This window comes from Pelophylax lessonae, assembly GCF_965119305.1.
Source record: "Pelophylax lessonae genome assembly, chromosome: 3".
Classification (NCBI taxonomy): Eukaryota; Metazoa; Chordata; class Amphibia; order Anura; family Ranidae; genus Pelophylax; species Pelophylax lessonae.
This window is the reverse complement of record NC_138770.1, coordinates 56,308,898-56,324,377: the sequence shown is the minus strand read 5'-3', so window position 1 is coordinate 56,324,377 and position 15,480 is coordinate 56,308,898. Positions and strand designations below refer to the sequence as shown.

Below are 15,480 nucleotides of genomic sequence, written 5' to 3'. Positions count from 1 at the left end.
CAGTAATGTCACTGGTACATCCAAAAGTGTCAAAAATGTCAGTCAAGGGTCCGATCTGTCCGCCGCAATGTCGCAGTACCGAAAAAAAAAATCGCAGATCGCCGCCATTACGCGTTAAAAAAAAAAAACACCAAAAATGACAAAAATCTTTCCCTTTGTTAGTAAACGCGATAACTTTTGCGCAAACCAATCAAAATACGCTTTTTGCGATTTTTTTTACCAAACATAGGTAGCATAAAACAAATTGGCCGAAAAATGTTAAAAAAATTTTGATTTTTACTTTTTTTTTTGGGGAATTTCAAATAAAAAAATGTGAAAAATATTGTTATTTTTGCAAAATTTACGCTCTTTTTTTGTTTATAGCGCGTGATCAAAAAATCGCACAGGTGATCAAATACCACCAAAAGAAAGCTCTGTTTGTGGGAAAAAAAGGACGTCAAATTCGTTTAGGTACAGCGTCGCACGACCGCGCAATTGTCCGTTAAAGTCACGCAGTAAAAAATCGCAAAAAAACCCCTGGTCCTTTAGCAGCCAAATCCTCCGGGGCTTAAGTGGTTAATGACCAGGCCCTATTTTGCGATTCGGAACTGCGTTACTTTTTTAACGGACAATTGTGCGATCGTGCAACGCTGTACCCAAATAAAATTGAAGTCCTTTTTTTCCCACAAATAGAGCTTTCTTTTGGTGATATTTGATCACCTGTGCGATTTTTATTTTTTGAGCTATAAATAAAAAAAAGAGCGCCAATTTTGAAAAAAAAAAAACAATATTTTTCACATTCTGCTATACAACAGTCCCAATAAAAAATAATAAAAAAAAAAAAACTTTAAAATCAAAATGTAACATTTTAGGCCAATTTGTTGTCTGCTACATATTTTTGTTAAAAAAAAAAAAAAATTGCAATAAGCGTATTTTGGTTGGTTTGCGCAAAAGTTATAGCGTCTACTAACTATGGGAAAGATTTATGTCATTTTTTTACTAGTAATAGCGGCGATCTGCGATTTTTAGCGGGACTGCGATATCGCAGCAGACAGATCGAACCCCTGACATTTTTGACACTTTTTGGGGGTACCAGTGACATTACTACAGTAATCAGTGCTAAAAATATGCACTGTTACTGTAATAATCACACTGGCAGAGAAGGGGTTAACAGTATAGGTGATCAAGGGGTTAAATGTGACCCTAGGGGAGTGATTCTAACTGTGGGGGGGGGGGGGGGGGGGCGTGGCCATAGAGACCATAGAGACATGTGTTCCTATATAGAAGGATCACATGAGCTCTGTGATCATTTCAGGGAGAAGGACATTCACAACGGCCGACCCTCCTCCTCTCTCAGTGGGGAGCGATCGCGGGTGTCAGGCGGCAATCAGAGCCGCCTGACACACGCATTGGCTTCCTACCCGCCGAGTGGGGGCGGAAGCGCGCCGGCGCGCGCTCACCCCCTATCTTCCCGCGCGTGACCGATCCCTGTCGGTTTGCGCAAGAGAGACACTTTGCCGCAGTAAAAAAGGCAAAAGGCGGCGGGTGGTCGGGAAGTGGTTAAAAGACTAAGACTAAAACTAATTTGAAATTTGTTATCAAAATCAGCACTAGATTCACTGAATGCATAGAATGCATTAAAATAAAAAAAAAAAAAACCCTTCTGTGTGTGCAGCGGCCTCATTTAGCCCCCCTAATACTTACCTGAGCCCATCTTCAGCCAGCGATGTTGCAGGAGTATCTGAGCTGCCCGGGACTCCACTCCTCACTGGCTGAGACAGCAGCGCAGCACCATTGGCTCCCCCTGCTGTCAAAGTCAGTCAGCCGATCAGGATAGAAAAGGGGCAAGGCCAGTGTTCTATCAGAATACTGCTACTTATCAGATTCTGCAACCGGAAGTGACGCTCGGACAAGAACTTAGTGCCGGTTCACACTTCTGCGATGCGGGAACGCTGCGAATATGCAGCGTGTTCCCGCATCCGCAAGTCTGGCAGTTCACACTGCCATATGCGATACGCAGGGGGTGTCAATTAAAAGTTAACGACACCCCCAGTTGCGATCGCATATCGCAGTGCGATCTGCAAGTACGCACAGAATCCGATCGCACAAGTGTGAACCACTATGCGATCCGATTCTACTGCGGCTCAAAAAAAGCCTCATGTGCGTGTTTTGTGCGGATACAGTGCGAATTCAGCCATACAAAGTGTATGGCTGAACTCGCATCCGCACATCAGATCGCATGTAATTAGGAGCAGTGCGCTCCGAATTACATGCGATCTCTGCAAACGTCATGCGCCATACGTCCCAACATGGCCGCTATGGGGTCCAATAGGTTTCCGAATGTGACAGAATACGAAGCAGCGGCGGACATCTTCTTACACCCAGGCGAGTCTTGAATTTTACATTTATTTTAGCAGTAAACTCACCTTATATACTGAAATAGACTATTTCACCGCGACCGAGTGAAAGTCTATTTCACTATTCAATCCATTTGTCGCTGAGCAGTGCGGGGTGAACCCAGATGGACGTCGCCACCTTCTACCTGCAGGTTTCTTGCTATATTTACTATATTACAGTAATAATACAAATGTAATACTGTGATTTAGTATATAAGGTGCGTTTACTGCTAAAATAAATGTAAAATTCAAGACTTGCATGGGAATAAGAAGATGTCTACCTCTGCTTCGTGTTCTGTCACATTAGGAAACCTATTGGACCTCATAGTGGCCATGCTGCAATGCATGACGCATGCGCAGTAGGTTGTTCTAGTCCGTACGTCATTTCCGGTTGAAGAATCTGATAGGTAGCGCTATTCTCCATGTCTGAATGGACACAGAGAGATGTGACTCGGCTCGGGTGCCCCCATAGCAAGCTGCTCGCTGTGGGGGCACTCAACAGGGAGGGAGGGGCCAGGAGAGACCAAGAGGTACCCAAGAAGAGGAGGATCCAGCCCACTTTGTGCAAAACCATTACACAGAGCAGGTAAGTATGACATGTTTGTACAATCACTTTAAGCTCTGGATGATTTACCCCCCTTCATGACCAGGCCATTTTTTTGTGATACAGCACTGTGTTACTTTAACTGACAATTGCACAGTTGTGAAACACTGTACCCAAATAAAATTGATGTCCTTTTTTTCCCCACAAATAGAGATTTCTTTTGGTGGTATTTGATCACCTCTATGGTTTTTATTTTTTGCGCTATACAGTAATCAAAAAAAGACCGACAATTAAAAAAAATATATATATATTTTTTAAAAACACATTCAATAGAAATTAAAAAAAAAAAATCAAATTCCCTCATAAATGTAGGCTAATCTGTATTCTGCTACATATTTTTAGTAAAAAATCCCAATAAACCTATATTGATTAGTTTGCACAAAAGTTATAGCGTCTACAAACTATGGCATATATTTACGGAATTTTTTTTTTTTTACTAATAATAGTGGCGATTAGAGACTGGTTCAAGAATGGTTTGAGGAACACAACGAGTTTCAGGTGTTGACTTGGCCTTCAAATTCACCAGATACCAACCCAAATCGAGCATCTATGGAATGTGCTGGAAGCAAAAGTCTGATCCATGGAGGCCCCACCTCACAACTTAAAGGACTTCTAGGATCTGCTACTTTCCGCTTGGTGCGGGATACCCCAGCATACCTTCAGAGGTCTAGTGGAGTCCATGCCTTGATGGGTCAGGGCTGTTATGGCAGCAAAACGGGAACCTAGTCAATATTAGGTGGGTGGTCAAAAAGTTATGGCTGATTGGTGTATATTTTATTCTATAATTTGACTTTTTTTTTTTTTTTTAAGTAGAATTTATTGAGAAACGTAACAATACAATAAACAGAACAGTGTATCAAAAAGTACAACTGGTTCAGAAGAAAAGGTCGTGAACAATGCACCATGTACAATCGAACCGTGGCTGGCGCGATGTAGGGGGGGTCTAACAGGGGAGGAGGAGGAAGGGAAAGATGGGATAATTGGAGAGGAGGATACAGGATAAGGAGAAGAATGTCAAAGTCGGAGGAAGGGATAAGCCATGTGGACCTGGAAAAGTGAGGTTAAGGTATGTAATAGACATCTGGGCATTACCCATAAGCATTAAAAGGGTTGGATGGGTCTGGGTGGGATAAGAGCAAGTAAGTTCATCCATCCAAGTCGGGGGCTGAGGCAAAGAAATAAGTGAAATCTTTGTTGCTGAAGTCAATAGATTGGGAAGGCCATGTTTTGGTTGCAAAGAGCAGCCATTTAGTGTCAAAGCTGGTTTTGGAGGGTGCATGGTTGAAATCCGTGTTGAGGTAATCTTTCTGGAAGAGGGCGCTCAGGTCTTTTGTAAGCTGACCTACAGATGGAGGTGTGAGTTGAGTCCAATCATTAAGGATGGGTTTCCGTGCAAGCAGGAGGCATGTGAGAATCCAAGGTAGACGACTGTCTGGTTTAAAAAGGAAACAAAAATCACGTTTCTGAACTACTGATGTCTGCTGCAGGAAAGGCAAACTTTCCTACCCCCCCCCCCCCCCCATCCGCTGCCACATTTGGCACCTTTCAAAAAGGTCAAAACCAGGTACCCACTCACACTTCTGGCTGACTTTGCCGCAAGGCTTGACTGCCGGTTTCCTTTACCCAAGTTGGCGGCGTCAGCATCCGAGAGCGGATTGAAAAATTGGCTCGGATAAAGACACCGTTGGATTTGTGGACAGGTAAGTGTCCTTATATTAAAAGTCAGCAGCTACAGTATTTGTAGCTGCTGACTTTCATTTTTTTTTTTGTGAAGGAGCCTGGAGCACCACTTTAATTATAATGATTTGGATGACGCAATTGTTATACACCCAACACAATGCTCCTGTGTGGAAAATCTTTGGAAAACGCCCTCCGAAAATCTTTCGACAACGTGACTTGCCGTTTAGGAACCTAAATTTGGAAAGCAACCAGGCTAGGATCGAACTCAAATGCCTTCAACTCCCAAAAGATGTAGAAGACCTTGCTGTACCCAACGCCAAGCTTGACTTTTTAGCATCTCCTCTACAACAAAACGGTAGGGTGGGACAATTCGGACACGGAGGAGCCGACCCAAAGGATAGTGGTGGCTGCTCTTCAACAGGAACCCTTCTATTTCTTTTGGAATTAGGACGCTTCCAAAGGGGCTTAACATATCCCCTTGTACATTAAGTATGGACAGCCGCAAAAACTCTAACTAGACCTACATACCACACATAATTTTCATCATTCTGGAATAACTTACATCTTACAGTGAGTTACATCTTAAAACTGAGAGGCTCTGAGAAGTGGGAGAAAGCAAATGTTTACTTCTTACATGGATTTACCAGGGGTATACCTTAAAAAAAACGTTCGTCAGGATATACCATGTACCCCAAAATTTACACCACTGAGGCTGTGGAATGACACCTGTCTCACTGCTCTCCTTGCTGTAGAGGCAGCTGTACCAGAGGACCTGCAGTCTAAGGATCTCTCCAACTTGTTTCTTCATTCTGTGGATCTGCTAGTCTCAGCATATTTGGTGATATCACTACTGTGCTGATAACTCTTCTCCTAGCTGGAGGGAAAGCTGGACCTGAGCACCTGCAGTGCAAGGATCTCCCTGTTTCTGTTTCCCCATTCTATGGAGCTGCTAATCGCACTAGATTTGGAGTGAGATTTGGTGATAGCACTACTGTCCTGATCACTGTTCTACTTGTTGGAGGAGAAGCTGTACCTGACGACCTGCAGTGCAAAGATCTCCCTTGCTACTGTTTCTCCATTCTGTTGATCTGCTAGTCTCATCAGACTTGGAGTGAGATTTGGTGATAACACTACTGTACTGATCACTGTTCTTGCTGGAGGGGAAGCTGTAGCTGAGGAACTGCAGTGCAAGGACCTCCCCTGCTTCTGTTTCTCCAATCTTTGGATCTGCTGGTCTCACCAGACTTGGGGTGAGATCTGGTGATATCACTACTGAGCTGCTCACTGTTCTCCTTGCTGGAGGGGAAGCTGTACCCGAGGAACTGCATAGCAAGGATCTCCCTGCTTCATCTATTCTGCAGGTCTGTGCTTCCTCCACCTCTATTACCCCACCAGTCGTTAGAATGGTAGATCTGAAACAAGGAAGCAAAGCCCTACTTCTACCAAGATGGCCTTCTTCACACAGAGACAAGTTCTGGAATGGGGCGAAGAGGTGGATCTGTGTTTCCTCCACCTCTTCTGCGGCTTCTTCATCCTTACCCCATCAGTCATTAGAAGGGCAGATCGGACATGAGGAAGCAAAGCCCTGCCTCTGCTAAGATGGCCTCCTCCACACAGAGACAAGTGCTGGAAGGGGGAGAAAAGGTAGATCTGTGCTTCTTCCACCTCTTCTGCTGCTTCATCATTACCCCACCAGTCATTAGAAGGACAGATCTGACATGAGGAAGCAAAGCCCTGCCTCTACCAAGATGGCCTCCTCAAGACAGGTGCTGGAAAGGGGAGGAGGGAAGAAATCTCCAACAACCACTGAATGGTCAGGTGTTCAAAAACCTTTGAACACAAAGTGCAGCTATGACATCAATTATGCTCTGCATCCCCGCTCACCTTGTTTGCACAGACGGCAAAGACGACATTCTCAATGTTCCCCTGAGGGCCCAGCTCCTGCTTCATCTCTGCTAGCCAGGCATCCAGGCTATCGAAGGACTCTTTCAGGCCCACGTCATACACCAGAATCACCCCCTGCGTGTCCTTATAGAATTCATTCCGTACCTAGGGGGGAGAGTTCCCAGAGAGAGAAGAATGAGAACATCTAACACCTCCTCTGGAGGAAAATCAGCTGCAGAATACATAGATTTGTTAAAAAAAAGAAAAGTCCATCCATTGAATTTTTAAGAACTCCATGACTTTGCAGCTCAGCAAAAATTGTGCAATGGGTAAAAAAAACAGTGCAACGGGTAAAAAAGTCACCATGCATACAAAGGGGTCTACATATAAAACATTTGCCAAGTGGATGTCTTAAAGCCCAACTTGGGGCAAGAAACAAACGTTTTCCCAACTTCTTGTCTTGTCCAGGGTCAACCTCCGTTCCAGCGGCAAAGGACACTCCCCCACAATCCAGCAGTGGACTGTTCCTGATGTCCTCACGTCCAAAGCAGGTCTACAGGCTTGATGGCGTCAGGAACAGTCCACTGTACAAGACTGTGGGGATGGGGAGGCAGGAGCCAAAGGGCCCGGTTTTATGCAAAGAGGATCGGAGGATTAGGCAGGTAATTCTCCCTTCTCCTCTCCCCTAGACAAAAACAAGCAGTTAACACTGGCAATGAGGCTGTGCGAGGGTTTTTTGCTCACAGTTGAACTTTAAGCAATTGTGCAGGCGCAATTAATTATCACCATATTATTTGTACTATGATTACCTTCAGTGATCGTCCGCTGCCTGGCCAAAAAATGTTTGTTCTCTTGATTGAGCTAACTTATGCCACTAGATGGAGCTGACGATCATAGGAAATTTTCATATTACAAACGATGCGGTGATAACTCATTGCGTCTGTGTGAATGCTGCAGACATACATATGAAAATTTTTTTATGCATAGAGAAGAACATGATGCCATAAACAGATTGTTCATATTTAACAATGGAATGGATCCTTGGCATTGTTACAGCTTCCAACTTTATTCATAGCCTGCAGCATTCTAGTTGAACAGATGTGACATTTAACCAGCTGTATGTTCTCCATAGAAATCAAATGTAGAATATTGCTTGTTTTGAAGCTGCCCTCCATCCTTCCCCTCATTCTTACACCGATGTACCGCCTCCTCTTCTGTACTGAAATGGCTTACTCTGATTTCACTGCACACTGTGAGCTTCTCACAATGTGTATACAAAGCTGCAGCGAGTCAGATACAGCACGCCGCATTTCCTGGCTGAAGCAAGTCCAGAATAATCTAGCTCTTTCCTCCCCCAGCCAGACTGTCCCTGGCCCGCACCCCACCCCTTTCATTCACTGGATTTCAATTCATTCGATTGTGGAGGCTCAACATCACCTGCATGCAAATACAGCCAGCCTATGAATGTTCACTCCTCCCGGCTCATTTATACCCAGCAAACCTACGTATAGCACCATGCTGGCCCCTCCCACCAACTACAATCTGCCTGCATTGCCTAGAGAAGCACAGAAACTCAGAATAAATGGAGGAATGTAATGAAAACAGAGGTTTTGTTTAATCATTTCATTAGCATGTTGAGACTCTGGAGAATAAAATGGTTGTCTTTGCACTATTTTATGTCACACGGTATTTGTGCAGCGATCTTTCAACCGCAATTTTTTTTTTTAGAAAAAATACACTTCAATGAATTAAAAAAAAAAAAAAACGAAACAGTAAACTTAGCCCAATTTTTGGTATATTGTGAAAGATGATGTTACGCCAAGATACCCAACATGTCATGCTTTAAAATTAGACGCACTCGTGGAATGGCAACAAACTACGGGACTTAAAAATCTCTATAAGCGACGGTTTAAAAAATGAACGGGTAACAGTTTGGAGTTACAGTGGTGGTCTTTTGCCAAAATTATTGGTCTTGCTCTGACGATCGCGGCGATACCTCACGTGTGATTTGAACACTGTTTACATTTACAGCCACGACTTACATATGCGTTTTCTTTGGCGCGCGAGCACGCGGGGACTGGGATGTTTTAAAAAATTTGAATTTTGACTTACCATAAAGTCCTTTTCTCTGATGTTCATTGACACAGCTTCTTATCTTCTTGACCATTGGTTATACTGCCCCCTACAGGAGTAGGACACTAGGCGGGAAAAAGCTAGACAACGCCACCTATGGGGCAGTCCCAGGGGGTATACTCCCACTCTCAGCTATAGGCACTCAGTTTTGTTACAAACAGTGTCAGAAGAAAGCCAACTCCACAGAGGGGTGGGTGCTGTGTCCGTCAGTGAACATCAGAGAAATGGATTTTACGGTAAGTCAAAAATCCCATTTTCTCTTTCGTTCATTGACGGACACAGCTCCATATCTTCTTGACCATTGGTACGTCCCAAAACAGTGTCAAACATGAGAGGTGGGAACAGCAAGAAAAATATCTCAAGGCTAAACCGTAGCCAACCAGATAACATGGAGCTCAACCATAAACAACTGGAGCTCACCTGTATAAAACAATACACCCTCAGAGGACCAGGTCCTCTAAACAGCAGCCTGGAAAAACTTGCAGCCAAAAGAAGCATCCGCAGGTGTGAACACATCCACCTTATAAAAAAACTTTGTGAAAGTGTGCACAGAGGACCAGGTGGCCGCCTTGCAAATCTGCAGCACTGACGCCCGATGACGGAAGGCCCAGGAGGCACTAAGCGCCCAAATAGAGTGCGCCTAAACAGGGAAAGGAGGAACCTGACCCCTAATGAAATAGGCCCTAATCACTGTCTGTCTGATCCATCTGGAATTGGTCACAGCAGAAGTAGCCTGTCTGTCGGTCTGTCTGATCCATCTGGAATTGGTCACAGCAGAAAGTAGCCAACCATTTCCGAGGTCCATCTGTGAGTACAAATAGTGAGTCTGACTTACTAAAAGACTCTGTAGCTGCCAGGTACACCCTGATTGTCCAAACCACATCCAGGGAATGCAAGGCAATTTCCTTCGGATGTTTAGGCCTGGGACATAGGAAAGGAAACACAATGTCTTCATTCAAATGGAAATCAGAGATGACCTTTGAAAGGAACGACGGACAGGGACGAAGAACCACCATAGCTCTATAAACCACCAGGTAATGTGAATGACAAGACAATGCCGCCAGCTATGACACCCTGCGCACAGCAGTAATAGCCACCAAAAAGGCCACCTTCTGGGACAACGTAAGCAGGGGAACCTTCCTAATATTTTCGAAGGGAGGTTTCTGGAGAACTGACAACCAAATTGAGGTCCCACGGCAGCAATGGAGACCACACTGGAGGAGCCAAGAGTCGAACTCCCTGGATAAAGGTACGCACCAAGGAATATGTGGCTAATGGACATTAAAGGAAACCACCAAAGCCGAAGGCTGGCCATTAATGGTACCCAAGGCCAGGTGCTGTTCAACCCCTCGTTGGAGGAAAAGGGGGAACCTCAAGAGACTCACACGACGCAATGTACATCTTCCAAGCACGATAGTAGATCTACCTAGAGGTAGATTTTCTAGTCTGTAACAGCGTAGGAATTACAGATTCAGACAAACCTCTATCCTTCAGCACCTGGCTTTCAACAGCCAACCCGTTAAAGCCAGCAACTGTAAAGCAGGAAGGAAGATTGACCCTTGGGACAGCAGACCTTCCCTGAGAGGAAGTCTCCAATGAGCATCAGTGACCAGCCATACCAGAGCGGCGTATCAAGACCGGCGAGGCCAGTCTGGAGCCACTATAATGTGTCTGTGACATTAGCCAGAGGATCCAGAGACCGTGCCACAAACCTCTGTACCTTCTTTGAAATGTGTACAGCAGAGAGGGCTGGAACAAATCAGTCTGCCCACCTTAGCATGCCATCTACTTCCCGAGCTGCCAGGACACTTTTGTGCCCCCTTGGCTATTGACAGAACCCGGCCGTGGCATTGTCCGATTGAATTCGTACAGGACACCCCCTGAAGATGAAGAAGAGTCTAGACCCCCTGAGCACAATCTGTGCCGAGGATGCCTCCCCACCCGGACAGGCTGGCATCCATGGTGTTAACCGTCCAGTACAGGAAGAGAAAAGATTTTCCCTGTCGAAGTGCCGGAGACCAAAGCCATCTCTACAGACCATGGATTCTTGTCCCATTTTACCAGAATCTCTTTTTCCAGAGATCTTGTGTGGAACTGTGCAAACGGAACCACCTCAAAAAGGTAGACACCATCAGGCCCAGCACCCGCATGCAAGCCCAGAGGGATGACCATCTGCTGGACAACAGAAGCTGAATGGCCTCCTGCAATGTCTGGAATTATTCCAGAGGAAGAAACACTCTGGCTGAGTCCAGGGTCAGACCCAGAGTCCAGTTTTGTGGAAGGAACCAGAGCAGACTTCTGAAGGTTCAGAATCCAAGTGAACTCCCTCAGAGTTCGCAGAGTATTTTCCAAGTTGTCAATCAGAGCAGTCGGTGGATCCGTTCGCAGGTGATGAGCGTCCAGGTACCCCAGTACCACGATCCTCTGCTGACGCAACAATGCTAGCACCGGGGCCAACACTTTTGTGAAGACCCAAAGAGCGGGGGCGAGACCAATGGGTAACGCCACAAACTGATAATGCTCCTCGCCCACAGCAATGAGGAGAATCGCTGATGACCGACATATATTGGAATGTGAAGGTAGGCATACCTGATGTCGATAGAAGCGAGAAAATCCCCCTGATGTAGGGAGGCCACTATCATGCGAATGGACTCCATGGGGAAAGTCTGTACCCGTACAAAGCAGTTAAGCTCCTTGAGGTCCAGAGTTGGACGTACCTTGCCTTCCTTCCTGGGAACTGTAAAGAGGTTTGAGTAAAACCCCTGAAAACGTTCCGAAGTCGAAACCGGAACAATCACCCCTTTAAGTAACAAGTCTTGCACTGCCCCAAAGAAACCCCCATAAGTGATCTGGGGACGAGTGCAGTTTGGAAGAGAAGACCGAAACTTGATCTTGTAGTCGGACCAAATGACTTTGTGGACCCATTTGTCCTGTACCAGGGGGGGTCCACGGATCTTGAAACTAGCGAAGACGTCCCCCACCCCAGATACGGATGAGGCTCCCCTTCATGCAGAGAAAGCCTTGTCCAGACCAGGTCCTCTTGGAACCTCCGGTGGAGGCCCTGAAGGGCTTTGATCCCTTGTCTTGAGACCCTGAGGGAGGAAAAAGCTTCTTATGAGCCGTGAAAAATGACCCAGGTCTACGACGGGACTCCTTACCTATGGGTAGCCTGCGGAAGAAGAGTACTCTTCCCCCCCTGTGAGACTCTTAATGATGTCATCAAAGGAAGCTCCAAACAGGCGACCCCCTCCAAGGGGGGAGATCAGATAAGGCCTTCTTTAGAAGTCTGGTCCGCAGATCAGCATTTCAGCCAGATAATACGATGAAGGACCACTGCTGATACAGTCAGCCTAGAATCAAAGGAGCTGCATCCAAAGGGGCATCACAGAATCTGTAGACCCTGGACCAACTGATCCGCCAGCTCCGCAAAAGGAAGGAGGAAGTTGTTTCCCCCCCCCAGGTCCCGGCTTAAAAGTTTAGCCCACTTGGTCAGCTTTTGCGACACCAGGGCAATAGTAAATACCGGCCTAAGTGCCAGAGCCCCTGCCCTATCAGTTGGATCTTTAAAGGCCAGGGACTCCTCAACCGAAATTAAGGTAGTTTTATTTAAACTGGAAACCAGCGAGTCCACTACAGGCCGTACACTTTTTAAGCAGGGAATCCTCATAAGGATACCGCATAGCAAAACGCTTTTTGGACAACCCCACTGTTTTGTGACAATGTTGTCAAAGTAAGCGGAAAAGGGGAACACCCTCGCCGCTTTAGAGGGCCTGTGGGTGCCAGAAATGACCGATGCCTCAGACGCAGCATCAGCCGCATCCTCCATTTTAACGCACTGACCTAATCGGTGCATCCACCAGCGCCTTTTTATGCGTGCTAGAGGAGCAGAGGAATCATCCTCACTATCACTCCGGGTGTGTGGACGCAGACCCAGTCCACGACGGCCGAAACAGATTCAGGATTTTAGAAAACAGATGAAGAAGGGGAGGGCGGGGGGCGCTATATACTAAGCTTACCCAGAAAACATATCAGGGGAGGACCGCCGACCAAGGACCCACGAATGGACCACCTACCAGACACCGCAAAAAAACAAAAAAAACACAAGGGGGCCGCCCTCCGAGCCCCTTCCATTAGAGGCCCGTATACAATATAAAAAAAAAACCCCACTAAAAAGGGGGCCGCACGCCAAGCCGCAGACACGCAGGCAGGGTACCCTGCTGGTCCTGCAGCGCTAAAAAGGGGCAGGTGACCTACACAATAATGGCGGCATGGCTGCCAGCAAAAAATAAACTACTCCACAGCGCCACACCTTCCAAGGGAGGCGCCAAGCTGGCCGCCATGCCTAGTAGGCTTTTTTGGAGACCCAGCCGCAAGTGCACGGATCCCAGCTAGGCAAGCGCCGAAAGAAAGCGCAGGGGCTTCAGCCAACCTCACTGGGGTAGCCCCCTAATGGAGGCTTCTGACTCGGCCGCATGGCCTAGTAGGCCACAAGTTTCGGCCTAAATTTTTGTGGACACCCAGTCGCTTGGGCGTGAGCCCCAGCGGAGCCGACCACCCAGGGGCAGCAGAGGGGAGGGCGGATGCCCAAATGGAGGGTAGTGGCTGCAGGCACCCTCACTGGGGCCACCCCACAGAGCCCCTGACCAGTAGGCTGCAAAGTCACAGATCCAGCCGCGTGACGTGTGGACCCGCGGATTCTAAACCATTGGCTCCCCCAGCCCAACAACTGCAGCAGAGAGTCCAAAGGACATTCCTGCCTTAGTCATCAACCCCCAGGGTGGCGAAGAACCCTGCTTAACCCCCCGTTGCACACCAGGAAAAACCCAGCCAGCAGCAACTCCAACAAGCCCCTTTTAAGAGCCTGTGGCAAAAGCCAGCTCATAACCTCACCCAGGGAGGGGGGGTGAAGCCAGAAGACCCCCCCAGTGACCACCGAAATTTTAGAGGGGCTGGGGGGGAAGGAGGGGAACCCAAGGGTCCCACCTTCCCAGGGAGACGCCCACGTCCACCCCAAAACCCTTCAGGGGAAACGTGGGGACAGCTATTTACCATACCAGTAACAGGGTGGGCACCGCTCAATCGGAATGTGGGGGCTGTCGGTCCTATGCGCCATCGCAAGGCGTTCAACTCGCAGGTCAGCCCCTGTCCAGTGGGGCTATGTCACGGCCCCCTAGTGCGGCACTGAGACCTGCACGCGCTCACTGGCCAGACCGGGGGGACCCTGTGGATCTAGATTATCCAGTCTGTCGCCCAGTCCGGCAGTTGATTGTAGAATCTCACAGGAACAAAGTAACAAAGAAAGGAAAAAGTTCCATCTAAAAGGAAAACATTGCTAGGACCAGAGATCCCAGCAAGGAACTAGGTCCTTACTCCTGACTAGGCAGAAATAAAAACGGAGTGCCTATAGCTGGGAGTGGGAGTATACACTGGGACTGCCCCATAGGCATAGTCAAGCTTTTTCCTGCCTAGTGCCTTACTCCTGTAGGGGGGCAGTATAACCAATGGTCAAGCAAACAAGGAGCTGTGTCTGTCAATGAACGAAAGAGAAAAATATATCTTTTTTTTTTTTACACTGTCCAATTAAAAAAAAAAAATCTAACCATTTTCATTGCTGTCACAAGGGATAAGGGATGGGTAAAAGACAGTGACAGGTACTCTTTATATCTAAAAGACCCCAAACCCCTACTCTGCATGTCAAAGTATTAAAAAACACCAAAATAACAGTTTTTGAATACTTTGCATCTTTTTAAATCAGCGCCGTTGGCTGAAATCAGGATGTCGCATCTGAGACCCAATTGAAGCAGATTCCGGGCCTCCTTCAAGACTCCCATCAGCTGGTGGACGTTTCCCGGTGGGACAGAAGGCCCGGGCAGAGCAGTGGAAGGCAGCGGGGGGGGGCTGGGAGTTTTTGTGATAACGGCTGCTGAGCGGCTGCTTAGCCACATCGGTTGTTATCACATGAATGCTGACTGTTCGCTTTTTAAAAAATGGTACCGGGCGATGCTTCTGGTTCCAGGCATCAGTCCGGTACAACCACATCCTCAAAATGACGTACAGGTACATTATTTTGTGGGAAGTGGCTAATGAACTCAGTCACTCTGCTCTCTCCTATCAGGATGCTTCTTGCAATTCAGCAGTTTACTGGCTGGTCGTACTGCTTCTCTGTCACCTACTCGGAGCTTTGCTGTACAAGGACTGCAAAATTTAGACACTTACTTTGCCTAAAATAATAAAAAAATAAAAATCTCATTCCGTATGAATGAAAATCCGCCTGAAGTTCAGCTGTAATTTATATGACTGTATTGGAATATATAGCTAGTACTGGTAATATGAGGTGGGCGAGGCTCAGAATGAAGTGGAACAAACCCAAAACTTGGGGCAGAAAGTCTGGGACCTCCAATGTATACCCAGATTAGATACCAAAAAACCAAAGTCCAAGGGAGATCTAGAAAAGCGGGACTATATCGGCATGTGTATGGTTGGAAGGATGCAATCACAACACCACTATGTAAAAGTTCCTTCCCTTATTCACATTGATCTATGCTGTAATAGTATATGTTGTAATAGTGATGACGAAGTCGCTACATAGTGGTGTTGTGATTGCATCCTTCCAACCATACACATGCCGATATAGTCCCGCTTTTCTGGACCTCCCTTGGTCTTTGGTTTTTTGGTATCTTACTATTGGGGATGGCGGCATGTACATCACAGTACTATATTTTTGTAGTATACCCATATTACCGTATCCAGTCCTACCTCATAAAAGAAGGGATGTCCTGCCATATCAAATATATTGACCTTGAT

General features: G+C 46.7%; 1 protein-coding gene across 1 annotated transcript in view; it reads right to left on the bottom strand.

Annotated features, from left to right (window-relative positions):
• Nucleotides 1–15,474, bottom strand: part of DNAJC27 (DnaJ heat shock protein family (Hsp40) member C27) — a 48,341-nt gene extending 32,867 nt beyond the window's left edge. Inside the window, exons 1-2 of the mRNA XM_082252585.1 lie at nucleotides 15,433–15,474; nucleotides 6,544–6,708 (exon numbers count right to left, since the gene is read on the bottom strand). Coding sequence (XP_082108711.1) covers nucleotides 6,544–6,708; nucleotides 15,433–15,459 — 192 coding nt within the window. The 5' untranslated portion in view covers nucleotides 15,460–15,474. The remainder of the gene's footprint in view (nucleotides 1–6,543; nucleotides 6,709–15,432) is intronic.
• Between the last annotated feature and the right edge of the window lie 6 nt (nucleotides 15,475–15,480).